The 16294-nt window shown below is 37.8% G+C and overlaps 1 protein-coding gene across 9 annotated transcripts in view; it reads left to right on the top strand.

The window, feature by feature from the left end:
• Positions 1-16294, top strand: part of RALGAPA1 (Ral GTPase activating protein catalytic subunit alpha 1) — a 138915-nt gene that overhangs the window by 17646 nt on the left and 104975 nt on the right. For all 9 annotated transcript variants that reach the window (XM_076345047.1, XM_076345046.1, XM_076345045.1 and 6 more), the window contains exons 4-12: positions 415-472; positions 1111-1154; positions 2121-2298; positions 3990-4105; positions 6666-6804; positions 12169-12377; positions 12736-12975; positions 15115-15306; positions 15798-15935. In XM_076345047.1, coding sequence (XP_076201162.1) covers positions 415-472; positions 1111-1154; positions 2121-2298; positions 3990-4105; positions 6666-6804; positions 12169-12377; positions 12736-12975; positions 15115-15306; positions 15798-15935 — 1314 coding nt within the window. The remainder of the gene's footprint in view (positions 1-414; positions 473-1110; positions 1155-2120; positions 2299-3989; positions 4106-6665; positions 6805-12168; positions 12378-12735; positions 12976-15114; positions 15307-15797; positions 15936-16294) is intronic.

Genomic DNA, 16294 nt, shown 5'->3' with positions numbered 1-16294 from the left:
GCTTGTGCCACAGAGGCAAGTTGGCAGCTGAGCATCCTAGCTTAAGCACTGTAAAGGTGGAATAACCTAATACAACCTGTTGTGAACCAGAGCGACTGAGACACATACTCATCCCATTCTACTCCCTATGCTATAAGTGGCAATATCCAGCAGAGAGGCAGTGGAGCCCGATAAACTGCAGTAACATCTGAAGTCTCCAATGCAGGACTTGCCAGACAGTCTGTAAGAGCCCTTGGGCTTCTTAGCTTTAGGAATGGGATTATCTTGAAAGGACAGTAATGCTTCCAGGGAAAGCAGTGTGGAAATTTTCTAAGTTAACCCTTCAGCTTCTCATCTGTGGCCTTTGTGAAAGTGCTGTTTGGTCTTCCGAGAGCGCTATCTGCAACATAGATCCTTGGGTTCTGTTTTTTGTAGAAAATTTTGCAACTCCTTCCAGAAAGGATTCATCAGAGATGGCAATTTCATAGTATTGGTAAGTAGATTTTCTTTTTTTTTTTAATCTTATTTTTTATTAGTAGCTATTAGTAGTTTGTGCTACTCATTTTCTTAACCTTTAAGTGGCATAACAGGGATTATGTTCTTGAAACTCTTGCAAACTAGAGGAAGAAAAAAAAAAAACAAACAAAAAACTCCACCAGTGTAATGAATGCTCTTCTAGATAGAATTAAATCTGGGAATCTGGAAATAGAACAGTGGCTGAGAAAGAACAAGGGCAGGTGGAAAGTTGTTTTGTAATTATTTTTTGTCCTAATTTTTTCTCTCTTAGTAATAAATTTCAAAATTGGGGTGAGGTCTGTATTTGTAAATGGGGAATGCTGATATTATCCACATTAATGACTTGAGAATCATTTACTTTTAATGTACACACCCCAAAAAGTCCTTGCGGAAAGATGTTACAGGCTATGAGGAAGCTATGACAGGTGATCTTTTTTTTTCCTTCTGGCATTGAGAGAGTTGCCTGAGGATACCAAGTTCACCAAGATTAAATTGGAGATTGCCAAGGACTTGTTTAAAAGTTACTATCAAGTCTGACCGAGAACTCTGACATCTTACTTCATAAAGAACAAACAAACAAACAAAAATATATATTATTTTCCTCCTTCTTTTTAGGGTTGATTTTAAAGAAGCTTCTTCACACTGGAAATTCATTAAAGGTATTGGAAAAAGTTGCATACTACTTTTGTCTAAAATACTTAAATACAAATAAGAACATAAGGGCGAATTTTTATGGTAACAGCACAGGAGTGAGAACCAGATCGTGACTTGTGCGTCATGAAAGAATGACTTCAAATTATCAGCTTTACCTCGGTAGAACTACTTACAGTAGTAATGTGTTTATATAGAGTAGCCAAGTTAAGAATGTGTGCAAATGGGTTGAAGGATTTTTCATTAAAGCAGAAGTAAGCCTCAACAGTTCATTGTTAGGGGCAAGGAATCTGGTTTTGGGGCTCAGGCTGTGGTTTTGGGGCTCAGGCTGTCTTGGAAGTGGGATATTATCTATACCAAACAGACATATTGGTGGGTAGAGTAATAATGGTTGACCATGGGACAAAAGCCACCCAAGTGTAACATGTCGTTTTGGTACTGCAGCAAACAAGCCACTTCTCTGTAAACCACCTGCAGGCTTGGCTGGTGCTGAAATTCTCCAGTGTGAGAGCCAGGAAGGGACTGCTCTAGGACTCCATCACCTTTCTTGAAGGAATGGAAAAGGGTAGAACGGGTCCTTCTGCTGCAAAAAGCTCACTCTGTTGTTATAATTCACGAACACATTTAGAAATTTTATGATGGTCTTTGTATTTTCTGAAAAATTCACATGGCATCTTGCAGTGCTGTAGTGAAGCATGTGACTAGACGTGTTGATTTTCTTCCTCTTCTTTCGGAGAAAACCCTGTGAAAGAGATTCCATGGGGCAAACAGCAGTGAAACTGCCAGGGTTGTCCTTGCATTTCAGCAGGAGCAGCAGATGCACTAGCTCGGCTCTGCTGATTGCTGGTGGTCGTACTGTCTGTCTGTTCTCATCTTTTCTACCACTCCCCTTCTCCTTTGCCCTCCAGGACAAATGGAAATGCTTTTGTATGTTCTGGGACAAGTTAACTTGTTCTGGGTTTTTTTCCTTTAAGATACGGCGAGAGGGCGTGCGTCTCTTTCTTTTGTGGCTGCAAGCACTTCAAAATAACTGTAGTAAAGAACAATTATGGATGTTTTCTTGCTTGATTCCTGGATTTTCATCACCACAGTCTGAATATGGCCCCCGAACACTAGATAATCTCATTAATCCTCCAATTAATGTTCAAGAAAGTAAGTAATTTGGTAATATTACTCAATTCTCTACGTAATTCAATTCTCAGCACAGAAAAGGCAAGTTGAAGTAACAAAGAACTAACATACATATATACCCAGGGAGATTATGGAGCTGTTAATGAGTTTCTTGGCAGTTTAACAGGTCGTCTTCCAATAGTAAGTTGTCTTTTTGTTGTTGTTTTTCAGGGTGGGTTATTTTTTGTTTTGTTTTTAAAAGTATGGCTATAGTAGCTTAACATGTAGCGGGTGAAAATAAACTGGCCAATTTTATGTAATTCTTCTTAAGAATTACAAGCAGATGCTGCATCTGCTGCAAACTTGCACAGGCGGATTCTGCTTGTATTGAACATTTGCACTGGCTTTGGCCATGCTCTACGGAGCAAGCTACACCAAGCAGTTTCTGGCATGGCCTTCAAGGGAATGAGTGGTTGTTACGGCAATGTGTAAAGCCAAATGGTTGATCTTCCTGCTGTGTCTGTGTATGACCAGGCTATTAAAGCTGTGGTATTCTTGTGGCTCGGAATCTTCCAAAAGAATTGGACCTTGTAAACTGCAAAACCTGAGGTCAGAAAAGTCTGCATCAGTGGAAAGGCTTGAGCATTCTGAGATAAGCTTTTTATACTTTCTAGATTTTTTTTTTCTAAATGTGAAGATTGTTATCTTGACTCTAAACAATAGAGTGAGGATGATTTTTCTCTGAAGATGATTCTTATGACAGTTTTTCCTTTGACTGTTCAGTCTAGCAGTAAGTATCAGATACTGGTTACTTTGGGGAGTCTCTTGCCTCATAACTCAATTTATTCCCGTTAGTAGGATTTTAAGCTCATTTATTAATGAATTGCAATTGGATGGGGTCATAAGTGCAAACTGTGTATTCACATAAATGTGAATAAGAAGCTAACCGCTTTTTCCTCTGAACATTAAGCGCTATTGCCTTTTTTTCCACCTCCATCCAATGTTTTAGAGGTGACAAAAGCATTGCTTGTAGAAGCAAGCAGTGTCTCCTTGACTGGTAATTAAATTTACTGAAACTTAGCAGACGAATTTCATGGCAGGGTAGCTCTGCAGATAAAAGTTTGCTACATACTTTAAGCCCTGTTTTGGAGTTACCTTGTGTTATATCTCTACAGAAGGAAAGGAGGAACAAATCTAAAGGGATGCAGGCAGCATAGAAATGCAGAGTGCAAAGAGTGAAATGCGAACATCTAACTATAGGAACAAGAGAAAAATAAACTCCGAAGTAGCTTCACTGTAGAGGCAAAGGAATGATAGAGCTAGTAAAACTTAACACAAATGTAACTGATCAACTGCTAATTGAAGAAAACGGTGAGAGATGTAAATAAAGACTTGGCATTTGTGCAACACAAATGTTATACTATTGTTTGCATAAATTCCAAAAGAAATGGATTACGTCTTTTGGAAAAATTGGGTCTTGGCAGGTAGGTTCCCAAGGTGCATAGGGAGAACTCAGCTATTATCTGCTATGTTTTTATATATGTAAGAAATTAGTTCTATGGTGGTTTATTAGATAAAATTTCCAGATTTTCATTGATCTGTGGGTGGATTGTTTAGCCTGTAACTGTCTCTGCTTACCCCAGTACATTTCTACTTTCATAACTTTGTAGATATTTATGCATGAGAAGAAATGGTCTCAATGTTAGATGTGCTTTTTTCTTTTTTTTAAATAGCTCAAGTGACTATAGAGGAAATCACTCCACTTGTTCCTCCACAATCAGGAGATAAAGGACAAGAAGATTTAACAAGCTATTTCTTAGAAGCACTTTTGAAATACATAGTAATTCAGGTATGTTCTATAGTTTTCAAGCAAACAAATATGAAACAACTAACACCTGTTTGTCCATTACAAGAAGACATTTACTAGTAGCACTGCAAATGTATATAAAAATGTTTCAAACATTCCTTCTCCTTGCCCCTCCCTCAAGTGTCCTTCGTAAAAAGCAAATTCTCCTAGAAAATCTTCACTTGTCTTCTGTGTGAAGATTCATAGGTCTGTTACCACAGGGTCTTGCATCAGATTGCAGCAAGAAAAACAAGACTTGTCAGTCACTTCCAGTAATGCTGATTCCAGCTCCCTTCCCATTTTCACCTACCCCTCCCCGCCCTGTTGCCTTCAACCAGTGGAAGGATCAACCGGGCTCGCTCTTACGTGGGTTTTGTGGTAGTCAGGGGCTTTGCTTTTCAAACTAAGGGGAAACTTCTAACTGAAAGCACTGGAGTTTTGTGATACGGGCTTTTAATGAGTCCCAGACTTTTGCTGGCCTTTTTCCTAGGTTTATACTCGGGCTAGCTGACAAAACCAAACAGAAATAGGATGTCAGACTCAATTGTTTGTAAGACTGGGACTGCCAGTGCCTGTGCTTAGGGTCATATTTTTCCTCCAGCTCTCTTTCTGGAATTTCTGCTGTTACAGTAGATTAACCATACAGCCTCTCCATTCTTTAATGGAAACACTCTGAGCTACTGGAAAGCTCTGGTTAGCAGAAATGCGCCAGGGTGTTTAGAGCGTGACACGGAGATGATGGCTTTCGAGCAAGAGCTTGTGGGGTTTTGTTTGTTTGGTTGTGGTTTGTGGTGGTTGTGTTTTTTTTTTTTTTTTCCTGATCAACAAGATATTTACTATCCAGGTCTTGCAGGGATGGTGCCATGACTCCTGTTGGTATCTTAACTGTACTTTCTGGGACTTTAGTTTTAGGAGACTTGTAAGCTCAGGTGTAATACAGCACGCTGCACAGAGAAAATTTGGGATTACTGCTACAGCTGAGCAAGTGAACCTCTTCAAAAGAGAAGCAATGGGAAACGTACATATTTGGAATACTTCAGATCTGACAAAGCTTATGAGTTAGGTTCTGCTTGAAAGTAACTGCGCTGCTGAGATTACACTCGCTTAGTGGCATTGCTATGTGAACACCGGGTAATAAGATCTTGCAGATCCCGAGCTACCTAAAAGGCAGATTATGGAGCTGAACTGTGCACAGAAAATGAAGAATATCTAGTCCATGGTGTGCAAATCAGGTGCACGCTATGTCCTTCCCTTTGTACTTTGACACTTCCGTGATCTCAGCCAGTAATTCAAATGTCTAGGACAGGGCATGGCAAGAGCTCCTATCAAAAACTGTGGCCTAGCTATTATATTTTATGTAATTAATTTGCTGGCCAGTTAGCACATGCTGCTTCTGAGCCTGCTCTGCTGTCATATGCCCAGCAAACTGCTTGACTGCATGACATGCTGTAGGTGTTCCAGGGTTCTGCCTTCTGGGTCAGACTTGTGCAGCAGAACCCAGCTGGGTATCTATCCATAAGTTTTCTTCACACTTTTGCAGGTTGTGTTAGAGAAGATGGACAGTGCACAAATATGGCCAATGTTAAACTGAAACATTTCATGGCTTCTCTTTGTCTGTCTTACTCTGTGAACTTGCAGTGCTGGAATAGTTTGCAACCTCATTTTGTTGCTTCCAGCATCTCCCAGTTTGAATAGAGGTCATCATACTTGTAATTTGTAGGGTAAGCTTAATGATGACTGTTCACTTTGAATAAAAATACCCCTTACATTCTTGAAGACAACTGCCCTCGCTGTAATAAATTGGTAGGATTATATTTAAATTTAAATAAGTCATTGAGACAGGTGTCATAGAACTTGTTTACTGTGTGAATGCTAAAGTCTTTTGTGAAGTCTCTTGAGGCACTGATAATTTCAAGCTGAATAGTTACTTCTTTGATATTAAGTTCTGCTAAAGGACTTTGTCACTAATTTCTACGTATTAGTCACCCATTCTATTGAATTATATTGAATTATATATTCATGATCTGTGAAAGTAGATTTGTGTAACTCAACTTCGAAGTTGTATCTTCTGCTGCTTGTGGTTGACAGATTTGTTAGTTTCATATTGCCAACTGCACAAATGAATCCAAGTACCTATTATAATGAATATATGGACACTTGTTAGTTGAAATGTGTTAAAAGAAATTGTCAAACAAATGTTCAGAGTAGCATGGGTAATTTTCCTTTTCTTATAAAACATTTTGAAATATAAAACCAGTTTTATTAAAAACAATAAATTTGGGTTTACTCCCTGACTTGGCAAGATGACCATTAATGCAGATGTATTTCTATTGGTTTCAGTATTTGATGTGTTCAAGTTCATTTTGAAGCAGCGTTTTGGAAGAGAACAGTCTTTTGTTTTATTGACATTTCCTAGCTAGTTTTTCTGTTCCATCTTTCTAAAAGTGTTTATTAAAATGCATATGATTTTGTTCCAAAGAAATAACTTACAAAGAAGCCATTTCATCAGTCATCTTTCTCTTCTACTTCTAGATGTTTACTTTATCCAACTTCTTTTTTTAAGGTTAAGAGTTTAGAATGGAAGAACAAGGAAAACCAGGAAAAGGGATTTTCATTTTTATTCTCAAATTTTAAGAAATACTACTTACCTTCTATTTTCCCAAACATCTGTAAGGAGACCAGCTTGTATAACCCTATACTTGGTAAGTGTTAGCACAGCTGATAAAATCATTACATTTTCTCTAATAGAGAGTATAGCAAAGCAGTTTTTTGCTTGAGTCATGTTGCCCATAAAGAACACTCTCAAAGTATTTCTTATGAAAGAACACGTTATGGTTCCTGTTTATTGTTTTCAGTTCTCTGTTTGTGGAGGCACCTGACCCTTTCATTAAGAGTCAGTCTTGCTATATTAACGTGATTCAGGTAAATTAAATGTTCTTGTAAAACAGTTCTGTAATGTGACTTCTGTTGTTAAGATTTAAGTTGTGGTCTGAAGAGAAACTACTGCTGCTGAGATAAAAGGTGTTACTGTGCTGTTCTTCGGGGGATGTTGGCTGTATCTGTACAGAATCATAGTGTTTGGATCATACGGTGCTTGCTCGTAGTTCAGACAGGGCAAAGTTAGTTATGTTTTTTGTGTCAACTGTATTTTGTCGAGAGCTTGTAATAGAGGAAGCTAGGGTTTAACACAATCTTTAAAGTTGATGGTGCTAGAATATATCTTTCTATATAGAGAGCAGAATTTTAGGTGTTTGCTAAGCAAACCTAACTAGAGTTTGCTCAGATGTTTTTAGCCCATTCTAAACTAGAACATCATTTGCAAATCTTGATTTTGCTAGCTCAGGTTTGCATGCACCCATGCACATCTTGGTTGTAAGCCAACAGAGTTCGAGACTCTTGTTTGCAAAGCAATACCATGTACACAAGCTTTAAGCTGCCATTTCATTACTTGAATAGTACAGACACCTCACTGCTCCTCTTACCTGTTGATGCAGCGTCTCACAAGGATTAGTAGTGATCTCCAGACACAATTTCATATTCTAAAATCAAGCTGTTAGGGCAGTTTGTTGAAAGGGTCTTAGTTTCTGCCAGTCCATGTACATGTATTTGGATTGTGGCTTTCTTCAGAGATGGATGTTTCAAAACCACGTTCTCCTGGGAAAGACAAACAGTGGACCTTCTCATCTAGGGGAGAAGAAACAGTATAAATCCAGCCATAACCAACAGTAGAACAAGAGTTGTGTGAAGATACTGAAGAGGTTCAGTGACAAAATAGCTAGAAGAGGGATGGTAAGCAATGCTGAGAAAGCAAACCTACTGCTGCTTGACATCCTCGAACAAGAAATGTGGAAACGGTATTTTCTTTTTCTATGAAGATCTTGGTTGAGTCTTCCACAGAAGTCTTACTGTAGTCCTCTCTTTTTCTGTGAACCATAAACAAGAAACTTCCAAGGCCTTAGTAAAGAAGAGGACAATGGGGAACAAGAAGGAGAAATGTGCACAGATCTCCAAAACTACTGTCAGTGCCTTAAACTGTGCAAAGTCAGCAACAATGATGAGGATTTTGGGAATAATACAGTGATGAAAGCAACAGAAACACTGGTAAGTAGAATAGTCTTTTCTCCTCTAAGAAGTAGTTCTCTGGCATGCATCTTCCCACCCTATTTGAAAACAATCCTGTGCCTGTTCTGAACAAAATTGACAGTATTTGGGCAGAAAACAGGGCAGACTTGGGCACTGAGCCTGCTACTAAAAACAGTTCTTATGCTACTGGTCGTAATGTTTAATTTAGGAGAAGTCATGAGATACAAATCAAAACAGTAGTTTTAGTAAGCATTGATACAGGGCTTTACTGGAGATAGTATATTGGATTGAGGGTTTTTTGTTGTTTTTTTTTTTTCTTTCTGTTAGGGCATATTTTCAGATAAGTATGTAGGTTACAGTAACAAGCACCAAGCATTCCAGTTACAAGAAGCTAGTATTGTGCCTCCTCCAAATTCTGCCTTGAATATTACAGCCTTAGAAGAGCCCATAAGATTGTTTTTTGGGTGTGTTTTTTTTGTTTGTTTTGTTCTGAATGTCTTTTAACATCTGTTTAGATTCTGTAAGATAGTCTTCAGAAACTGTTTAGAAAGAACTACAGATCTGGCAGTAAGATTCCAGGGGCATTGTTTCTTCCATCATAGTAATGTGCCTTTCTGTGCCATTTCCAAGCCGTTTAGAGGGGCTCCTTCATTTACAGGGAAACAATAAAGTGGGCTGTCCTACAGCTCTCTGCCGCTTTTCATTCCCTTTGAACCCTTTATTGCCTTAGAAAGTAAGCGTGGTCAAAACTACAAGTGTCCACCATTATAACTGTGGTTTTGCTAGCCTTTTCATTTTCTACCCTGTGTATGTCTTCCACCACCTACAGCTTCCTGCCCTTTTTGGCACCAGCTCACATCAAGTTCCCAGAGGGGGAAGGGCGGGGGGTGGGAAAAGCCCAAAACAGAAAGGAAAAATGGAAAGCTGGGGGAAGGGAGTATTTCCTCTTGTGCTATTTAAGTCAATCTAATAAGGTCCTGTTTTGCTTTGGTTTTATGTCAGTGTCCTCATCTGGAGCCTCGACACCTACTTCCAAGATGGACAGAAATGTGAAAATACAAGAAATGACTGAAGGAGGATACATTTGAGAAGCAGCTGCAGCACATAATACAGTTGAGAGGAAAGAGAGAGAGAGGATGTTCTGAGAGGATGTTGTGAAACTGCAGAAGGAGACAGTGTCCTGCAAAGACATGTTTACTGCATGTCTACTGGATGTCTTGTTCTTTTGAAAATACTGTCAGTATTGCAGCCTTCACGCCCTGCTGAATGCTAATAGATACCAGAGAGAACCAATTTTTGCATCTTTAAATACTGGGCTACCAGGCATTTGCTTCCTTTTTTCACTGATTGTGCTGTTATACATGCTTCTGTTTAAGATATATTAATTTTTAATTTTCTTACTAGCCTGCTGCTTTCCACAGAATGAAAACAATGTACTGTTTTTTATTTGTAGTAAATAAACTCTCTGTAAGCTTTTAAAAAAGTATTCTGTGCATTTGTTACTTACTGAGGTGGATGGTATGCAAGAGTCATGTTTTTTTCCTCTAAAAATAATGCTTCCATTAAAAATAGTGGATGTAACTTTAAAGTCTGTTCTGGAAACATTCCTCAGTTTAGCAGCATCGTGATGAGTTTATCACTACTTTTGTATGTGGCTGTTGAAATGACACTGAGATATACCAGCTTGGATATCCTCAGTGCTGGTGCTAGATGTTGTGTTGTGTATTTGTAATGTTAACAAGGAAACCTTTACAGCAGTCTGGCAGGTAGGCCGTATTCACTTCAAATGCCTAAAAGTATATATGGCTGTCATAAGTTAATTGCCTAGATAGTAGCTGATTATTTCTTCGCTGCTATCCAGATTTGTTCCTCCTGGATTATGATACCATAACCTGGCGGAAGTTATGCTGGATCCCTTAAAACAACTCTTGACCTTGCATTAGGAAGATATAGTCAGGGAACAACTTTATATTCTTCAGCATGACTACTTTGCATCTTCTTTGACTCCCACCGTTAGTATCTTTGAACTGCCTTCTGGCCTGTAAAACCATGGAACGTATCTCTTACTCATGTACTGCAAGCCATAGAAGAGTCGAGGCAGTGCTGAAATACCATCTCTGTCCAATCTGTCACTCTCCATATCTGGATCGGACCATCATTTTCCATGCCTCCTTTTTGGTTGTTTGTTGGTTTTTTGAGGGTTTTTTTTGGTGTGCTGTCACCAGATGAAAATAGTGATACTGAAACACGAGCAGCAGGGTGTGTTCTGACAGCACATGTCATAATCAGTCCTTGGACAAATTTTCATCTACTTTTTGTATTGGAGCAGATCTCATGCTTGCCCTTCTAGAACTAGGAATAGAGTTGGGACACCACTCCCAGAGAAATGTCATTTGCACCTGAAGGTTTTGTAGCTGCTTCAGATTGATGATTGGTATTGCAGAACTGTTCTACACCGTCTTGGGTTGTGAAACCCAGAAATGACATTTTGCAGTGTTGAGTTGACTGATACATGGCTGGAGTTGAACTGGGCTGTTGATACTTGTCGCTGCAGAAATGTGCATTATGTACAATTTAAAAACTCCGTCTGTGTCTCCCTGCTGCTGCCGCGCGCCCCCCCCCCCCCAATCTTTGTAAGTTTTTTTACCGCACATGTCAATCCATCCATGTTGGGTTATTAAGGACTGTCCCTCTTTTCTGAAGCAGATTCAGGAATACTGATGACACTGTCAGTATCTTTATCACTAGCACAGTAGAGAAACAGAAGGGCAAAACAGCTCTGAACCATTGTGTAGAACGTGGGATGGAGAAAATGGAATTGTAGGTTATAGACCCCAAATAACCACAGTTCCTGCCAGTTGGCACGCTGCTGGGCATCATTCATTACATTCCCTGCAAGCTAGTACAGAAGCCATTGCCACAGAATCATCTTTCAGCTAAGTCATAGGAAGATCCACGTGCCCTTGCTCTGGCAGCAAAGTGCAGCAAAATTAGCTAGTGCAGATGTGGCATTAGATGAAGCTGTGAAACTCACGTGGCTTTGGGGCAGGATTTCTCTCTGTTCTATTCATCTTTCACCTATTGCAGGGCCAGAAGAGTCTGTGTTTATTGCAGCTACTGTTAGAATACAGTTTGCAATTAAAGCTCTCCTATTGTAGCCATGATTATGTGTTGGGATCTGTATCAGTAAAGAACTGATGACCCTTATTGCTAATTATATTGCTTTATTGTGGATTGCTGCAGACCAACGTAGAGATATTTCTAGGGATGCACGAGGAAATGTGGTGATCCCTTGCATCTGAACTGCACCTGCTTTTCCCAGTAGGTTTGGTAGTAGGGGGTAAGCAACATATAGGACTCTTAAAAGGCTGTAAAATGGTATGAGTTACATAAATTATTGCTTAGAAACTTAACTATAAGCACTTCTTAAAAATTAAGAAATTTGATGATATCTTAATTCTATATGAAAGTAGTTTTCTTGTATAGGCCATGTTCTAGTCTAATTAACAGTTATTTTGCTACTTAAAACTCCTTCGTAGTTTTCAATGAAAGCATGAAGTAGTGAGTTTGCTGAAGTTTATCTTTAACCATTGAGTACAGCAAGTAGCTTAAAAAAAGCTGAAAACAATGAAATGTGTTTACTTATTTAGAAAAAAATGCAAGCAAGGATATAAGGCTATAGAAATCACTTTCAGATAAAAAAATTAAAGGTTTTGCATAGTAGAAACAAGTTACTGTCTGTTGGACCGACAGTATTGTCTCCCTCCAGGAGAAAATTACAGCCTTTTGATGTCTTATAGTCTAGTCTTGAAATTTTCTCTATTACGTCCGTTTTGGCACATCTTGGGATGAGTTGTGCAACAGCGAATATGAAAAAACAGCACCTCTGAAAGTTCACGTGTATTGGTTATGGTTTTAGGATTTCTTTCTTATATAGAGCTTTCTCTCTGCACATATTTTTAAGACGACGTGTTTCCTTACAGATATACCACAAATGAGACCAAAGCCACACTATGTAATGGTTAAGAAAGATGCTGAAACCAATGAGGCAATATATTGCACAAAGGAACCTTTTATTAAGGCTCGTGTTATTGTCATTCGATGGTTGGTGTCTTTCTGGCTTGAGCCAAAACCTCATACAGGACCTCATATTCCTGGGATGGAAGGTGAAAATGTGCCAAAGAATATTCAGGTAAAACCAAACATACAAAAAAGTGTTTGTTTTCATGTTTTTGTCTTAATTATGTCAGCAGTGTGCACTCCTCTGATAATTATAACTAATAAAGTATTAAAAAAAGGGATTTCTAAACAAATTTTCTGCTTATGAATTTGCTTTAGAAGGACTCGTGATGCTTTTTTTTTTCAAATTCTGCTATTTTGTTTTTAATCAAATAGACATAAGAAGCCTTGAAATGCAGTGAATCCTACCTTTGTTTTTTTTCCCGAATTCTTTGTACTGTTTTAAATTATACTGTTGTATAACTTAAATTGTACTGTTCAGTTGTTGTACTAAAAATGAGCTATGAAATATTCTTTAATTTTTGTTTCAGAGAGCAGCTGCTAGCATGGCTTCAAGGGAGGACAGCAAAAATGACAGTACTGATAAGCAGGATAGAAATGCAGAGCCAGAACAATCTCATTCTAATACAAGTACTCTAACAGAGAGAGAACCAAGTTCTTCCAGCCTCTGCAGTATTGATGAAGAACATTTAACCGATATTGAAATTGTCCGGAAAGTCTTTTCTTCTAAAAGAAGCAATGTTAATTTTTTAACTGAGATTTTTCGACAGGTAAAGAACCCTCTTTAGAATGCAAGAATCTTGATTATTATATTGTAAATGATCATTATGTCATGGTTTTCTTTCAAGAGCATTTGCTAAGCAGAACATTATATAAATCTACAGTTTTTTTCTGTCATCATCTTGCCTTTAAGGTTTAAGAATTGTAAAGTTAATATTCTGAAATATTTTCTGTGTAGTATATCCCTGGTTCCTGATTTTTCTAATTTTATTTCTTTAATAACCAGTTTGACAACATTTAACTTGGACTTTACAGTTCCCCATAGACAGGAATGTTTGATCTTTTCATACATCAACCCCGTAGCTATTGGAGCTCACAACCAAACATATTAAAATAAGCCTCCTGTGGGAGTCTGCAGCTGTTAAGGAGCTGCTTTAGGAGCAATCGAATGTCCTTACCTTGATAGTGTTCGTGAGAAGAGTGGGACAGATGGCTATAGAAGGTAACAGCTTCTGCTTCTGACTTTACTGCAACCAGAAATGTTATCTGAGCATACTCAAAATAGTGTTTCTCAACTGGAAACTATTAAACAAATTTAAACTGAGAACATATGACAGAATATGGAGTCTTTATTTATAATGTCAAAATACATAACCGAGTTCAATGTGGGAGAAGAGAACAAGATAGACTTTCTTTATGCCCCATGCTATAGATCAAAAAATGAAAGAGGTTTTTCTGAATACTAGTAAGGAAAAATATACTAAGTTTCAATTGAAATGCATGACACTAATTGCTTTAAACAGCAGAAAACTAAACATTTTATAACTCCATTATATCTGGATGAAATGGATATTTTCGAATGAGGCAAATAAATGTCAGAAGCTTATCCACATCCGGTGTGTTGAAGAGCTTGGACACATTACTGAAGGAGATAACAGAGTTACCCAAATTCAGCTGCCGCTCAAGGGCATACAGAGTCTGAGACATTGAATGCAGAGTCTAAATTATTGGTGGTCAATTTAGAAACTGCCCCCCTCAGTGAAAGGGACAGCAAAGGCAATTTTCTTCGTTCTTTTCACAAGGCACTCCGTGAGTTATGTAGATTATTTGGATTTCATGTGTGGTTATGAGATCTCATTTAAGTCATTGTTTAGCCAGAAGTTTTCTGTATAAGTTCATTTCTAATATGCCAGATGTTTGTAATGTCTCTAAAACATTAGGGCTAAGTTATTCCAGTCAGGAGGAGGTTTCCGTTGTACTGAATAGTGGGAAGATTGTCTGTAGAAAAAAAGTTTTATGCATTTTAGACTCCAGGGTACAAAAAACGTATATGGGCTTTCAGAAGATTGTTAGACTTGATGAGTGACAGTGTGTGACTGATGAACTTGTCAGTTGAATTCTGTAATACACAGCAAAATTCTTTTTAGTGCGGTACTGGTATGAAATGTCCATTTCCAGAGAGACGTACCACTTGTATCAAGTGGGCCTTCCTTAAAGACATGGGCAATGCGTTTTCAACATTCACACCATGGACTCCATAAAACTATGTCTTAGCGTAGTTTATCTGTTCTTTTTTTAATACAATTAGGACATCATGGTCTTCAGTAAACGTATTTATAGTTAGTTAAAACCTGACTAACATTAAGAGTTTCTGATCTGTGACTAGTTGTTACCAGCACAGCAGATACAGAAAACCTCCTGAAGAGGGCACTAACCAGCTGTCACACTGACTCAAATGCACGATTTTTTGAAACAATAATTCTGACGTCTTTTCAGGGAGTTATTTGTTTTAAGGATACTGTTTTGTAAAATCTCATTTAGCTAAAAATAAGATACATGCCTACCAGTAATGTATGTCACTTGAATTTCTGTTAGTCATTTAGAACTGGTTTAACTCTACTCTTCCAAGTCCTCTGAATGGAAGATGTTGTAATAGAAACTTCTGCTCATTCGTTTTGCATACTTTTGATGAGTGTTTGGGCCTTAATTTCAGCAGGCTAGGTGTCGAGTAGACATGCCTGTATGGATTCTCATATCTCTCTCTTTGGCAGTGAGTAATTTATTTAAGATCCTACAGTGGCTGTATTGTTTTTTTTCCCCCTTATCCCTTAGAACCTCTACATTAGAGAGCCCAACTTGAAATCAAGTGTTGTAATTGGTTTTTTGTTTGTTTCTTTTTCTACTCACAGGCATTTCTGTTGCCAATATGTGAAGCAGCTGCCATGAGGAAAGTGGTAAAGGTGTATCAGGAGTGGATTCAGCAAGAAGACAAGCCTTTATTTATGAAAGAACCTGAAGAAATAATGCAATGCACAACTGTAGATTGTGATGAAAGCATTGTTGACCACAATTCATCAGAGAAAGCAAAAGAAAGAGAAGAGGTAAAATATTGTTGGTTAATATTTGTGCATCTTTTGGATACGCTAGTAGACACAGAATTGGCCTCCTCAACAGATTATATGTGGTTTAATTTGATGTCAGAGCATCTGTTGGGGAGACTCAAGGGTAATTAAACAGTGTGTGAATGGGCTACCAATTTGATCCATTATCTGTAGATGGTTAGTTCAATTTAAAATTTCATATAGTTTTATGAACTATTCTCAAGATGTGGATTATACAGTATGCCAACTTTCAGCTGTGTAAAAACTATATACCAATAAAAGGATAAGGTAAATAGTAGTTATTTCATCCAGATACTTTAAAATAATCGTTACAAACTTCTTAAAATATAGCTGTGTCTTTCAGATGCATCTTAAACATCTGTCTACCATTGTTCATTATTTAATATCTATTATATCCTTTTTCCTTTAATATATAAACCAAAATACCTGTCTACAAATCTATGGGATTTTAAGAAAAAAATATTTTTCAGGAAAAAGTAATGAACTCCAGTCATGTTAGAAATTCAAACTGGGCAAGAAATGGCTGTTACGAAGACACTTTGCATAAAATGTCCGAAATTGATACTGAAGAGCAAAATGTACGAGCTGGAGTGCAGTCAATATTGCAGGTATGAAATAGACTTGAGATCTAATTTTCATCCTAATAATAAAACTCGTTATCAGTACATAAAGAGTGGAATATAGTGCAATACTCCTGCAAGGGAAACCCATGCTCCTTCAAAGCATCTCTGAATTGTATAAATTATTTTAGATTTAAAAAGTATGATGATAAATAGTGTTAGAATAATGACAGTGGTTCACTATATTTTTATTGACCTGAAGTAGGACAATGTATACACAAGTGTTGGATAACACAGTAAAAACGTCTTTGAATTTTGCATCAGGACATGCATTCTGCTCTGCATTGTATCACAGAAAAAATAATTCTTGTTTGAGTGCCAGATCATCAAATTATTCTAAGTAAGTG

Source organism: Aptenodytes patagonicus, chromosome 7 (assembly GCF_965638725.1).
Source record: "Aptenodytes patagonicus chromosome 7, bAptPat1.pri.cur, whole genome shotgun sequence".
Taxonomy (NCBI): Eukaryota; Metazoa; Chordata; class Aves; order Sphenisciformes; family Spheniscidae; genus Aptenodytes; species Aptenodytes patagonicus.
This window is presented reverse-complemented; position numbering and strand designations above follow the sequence as displayed.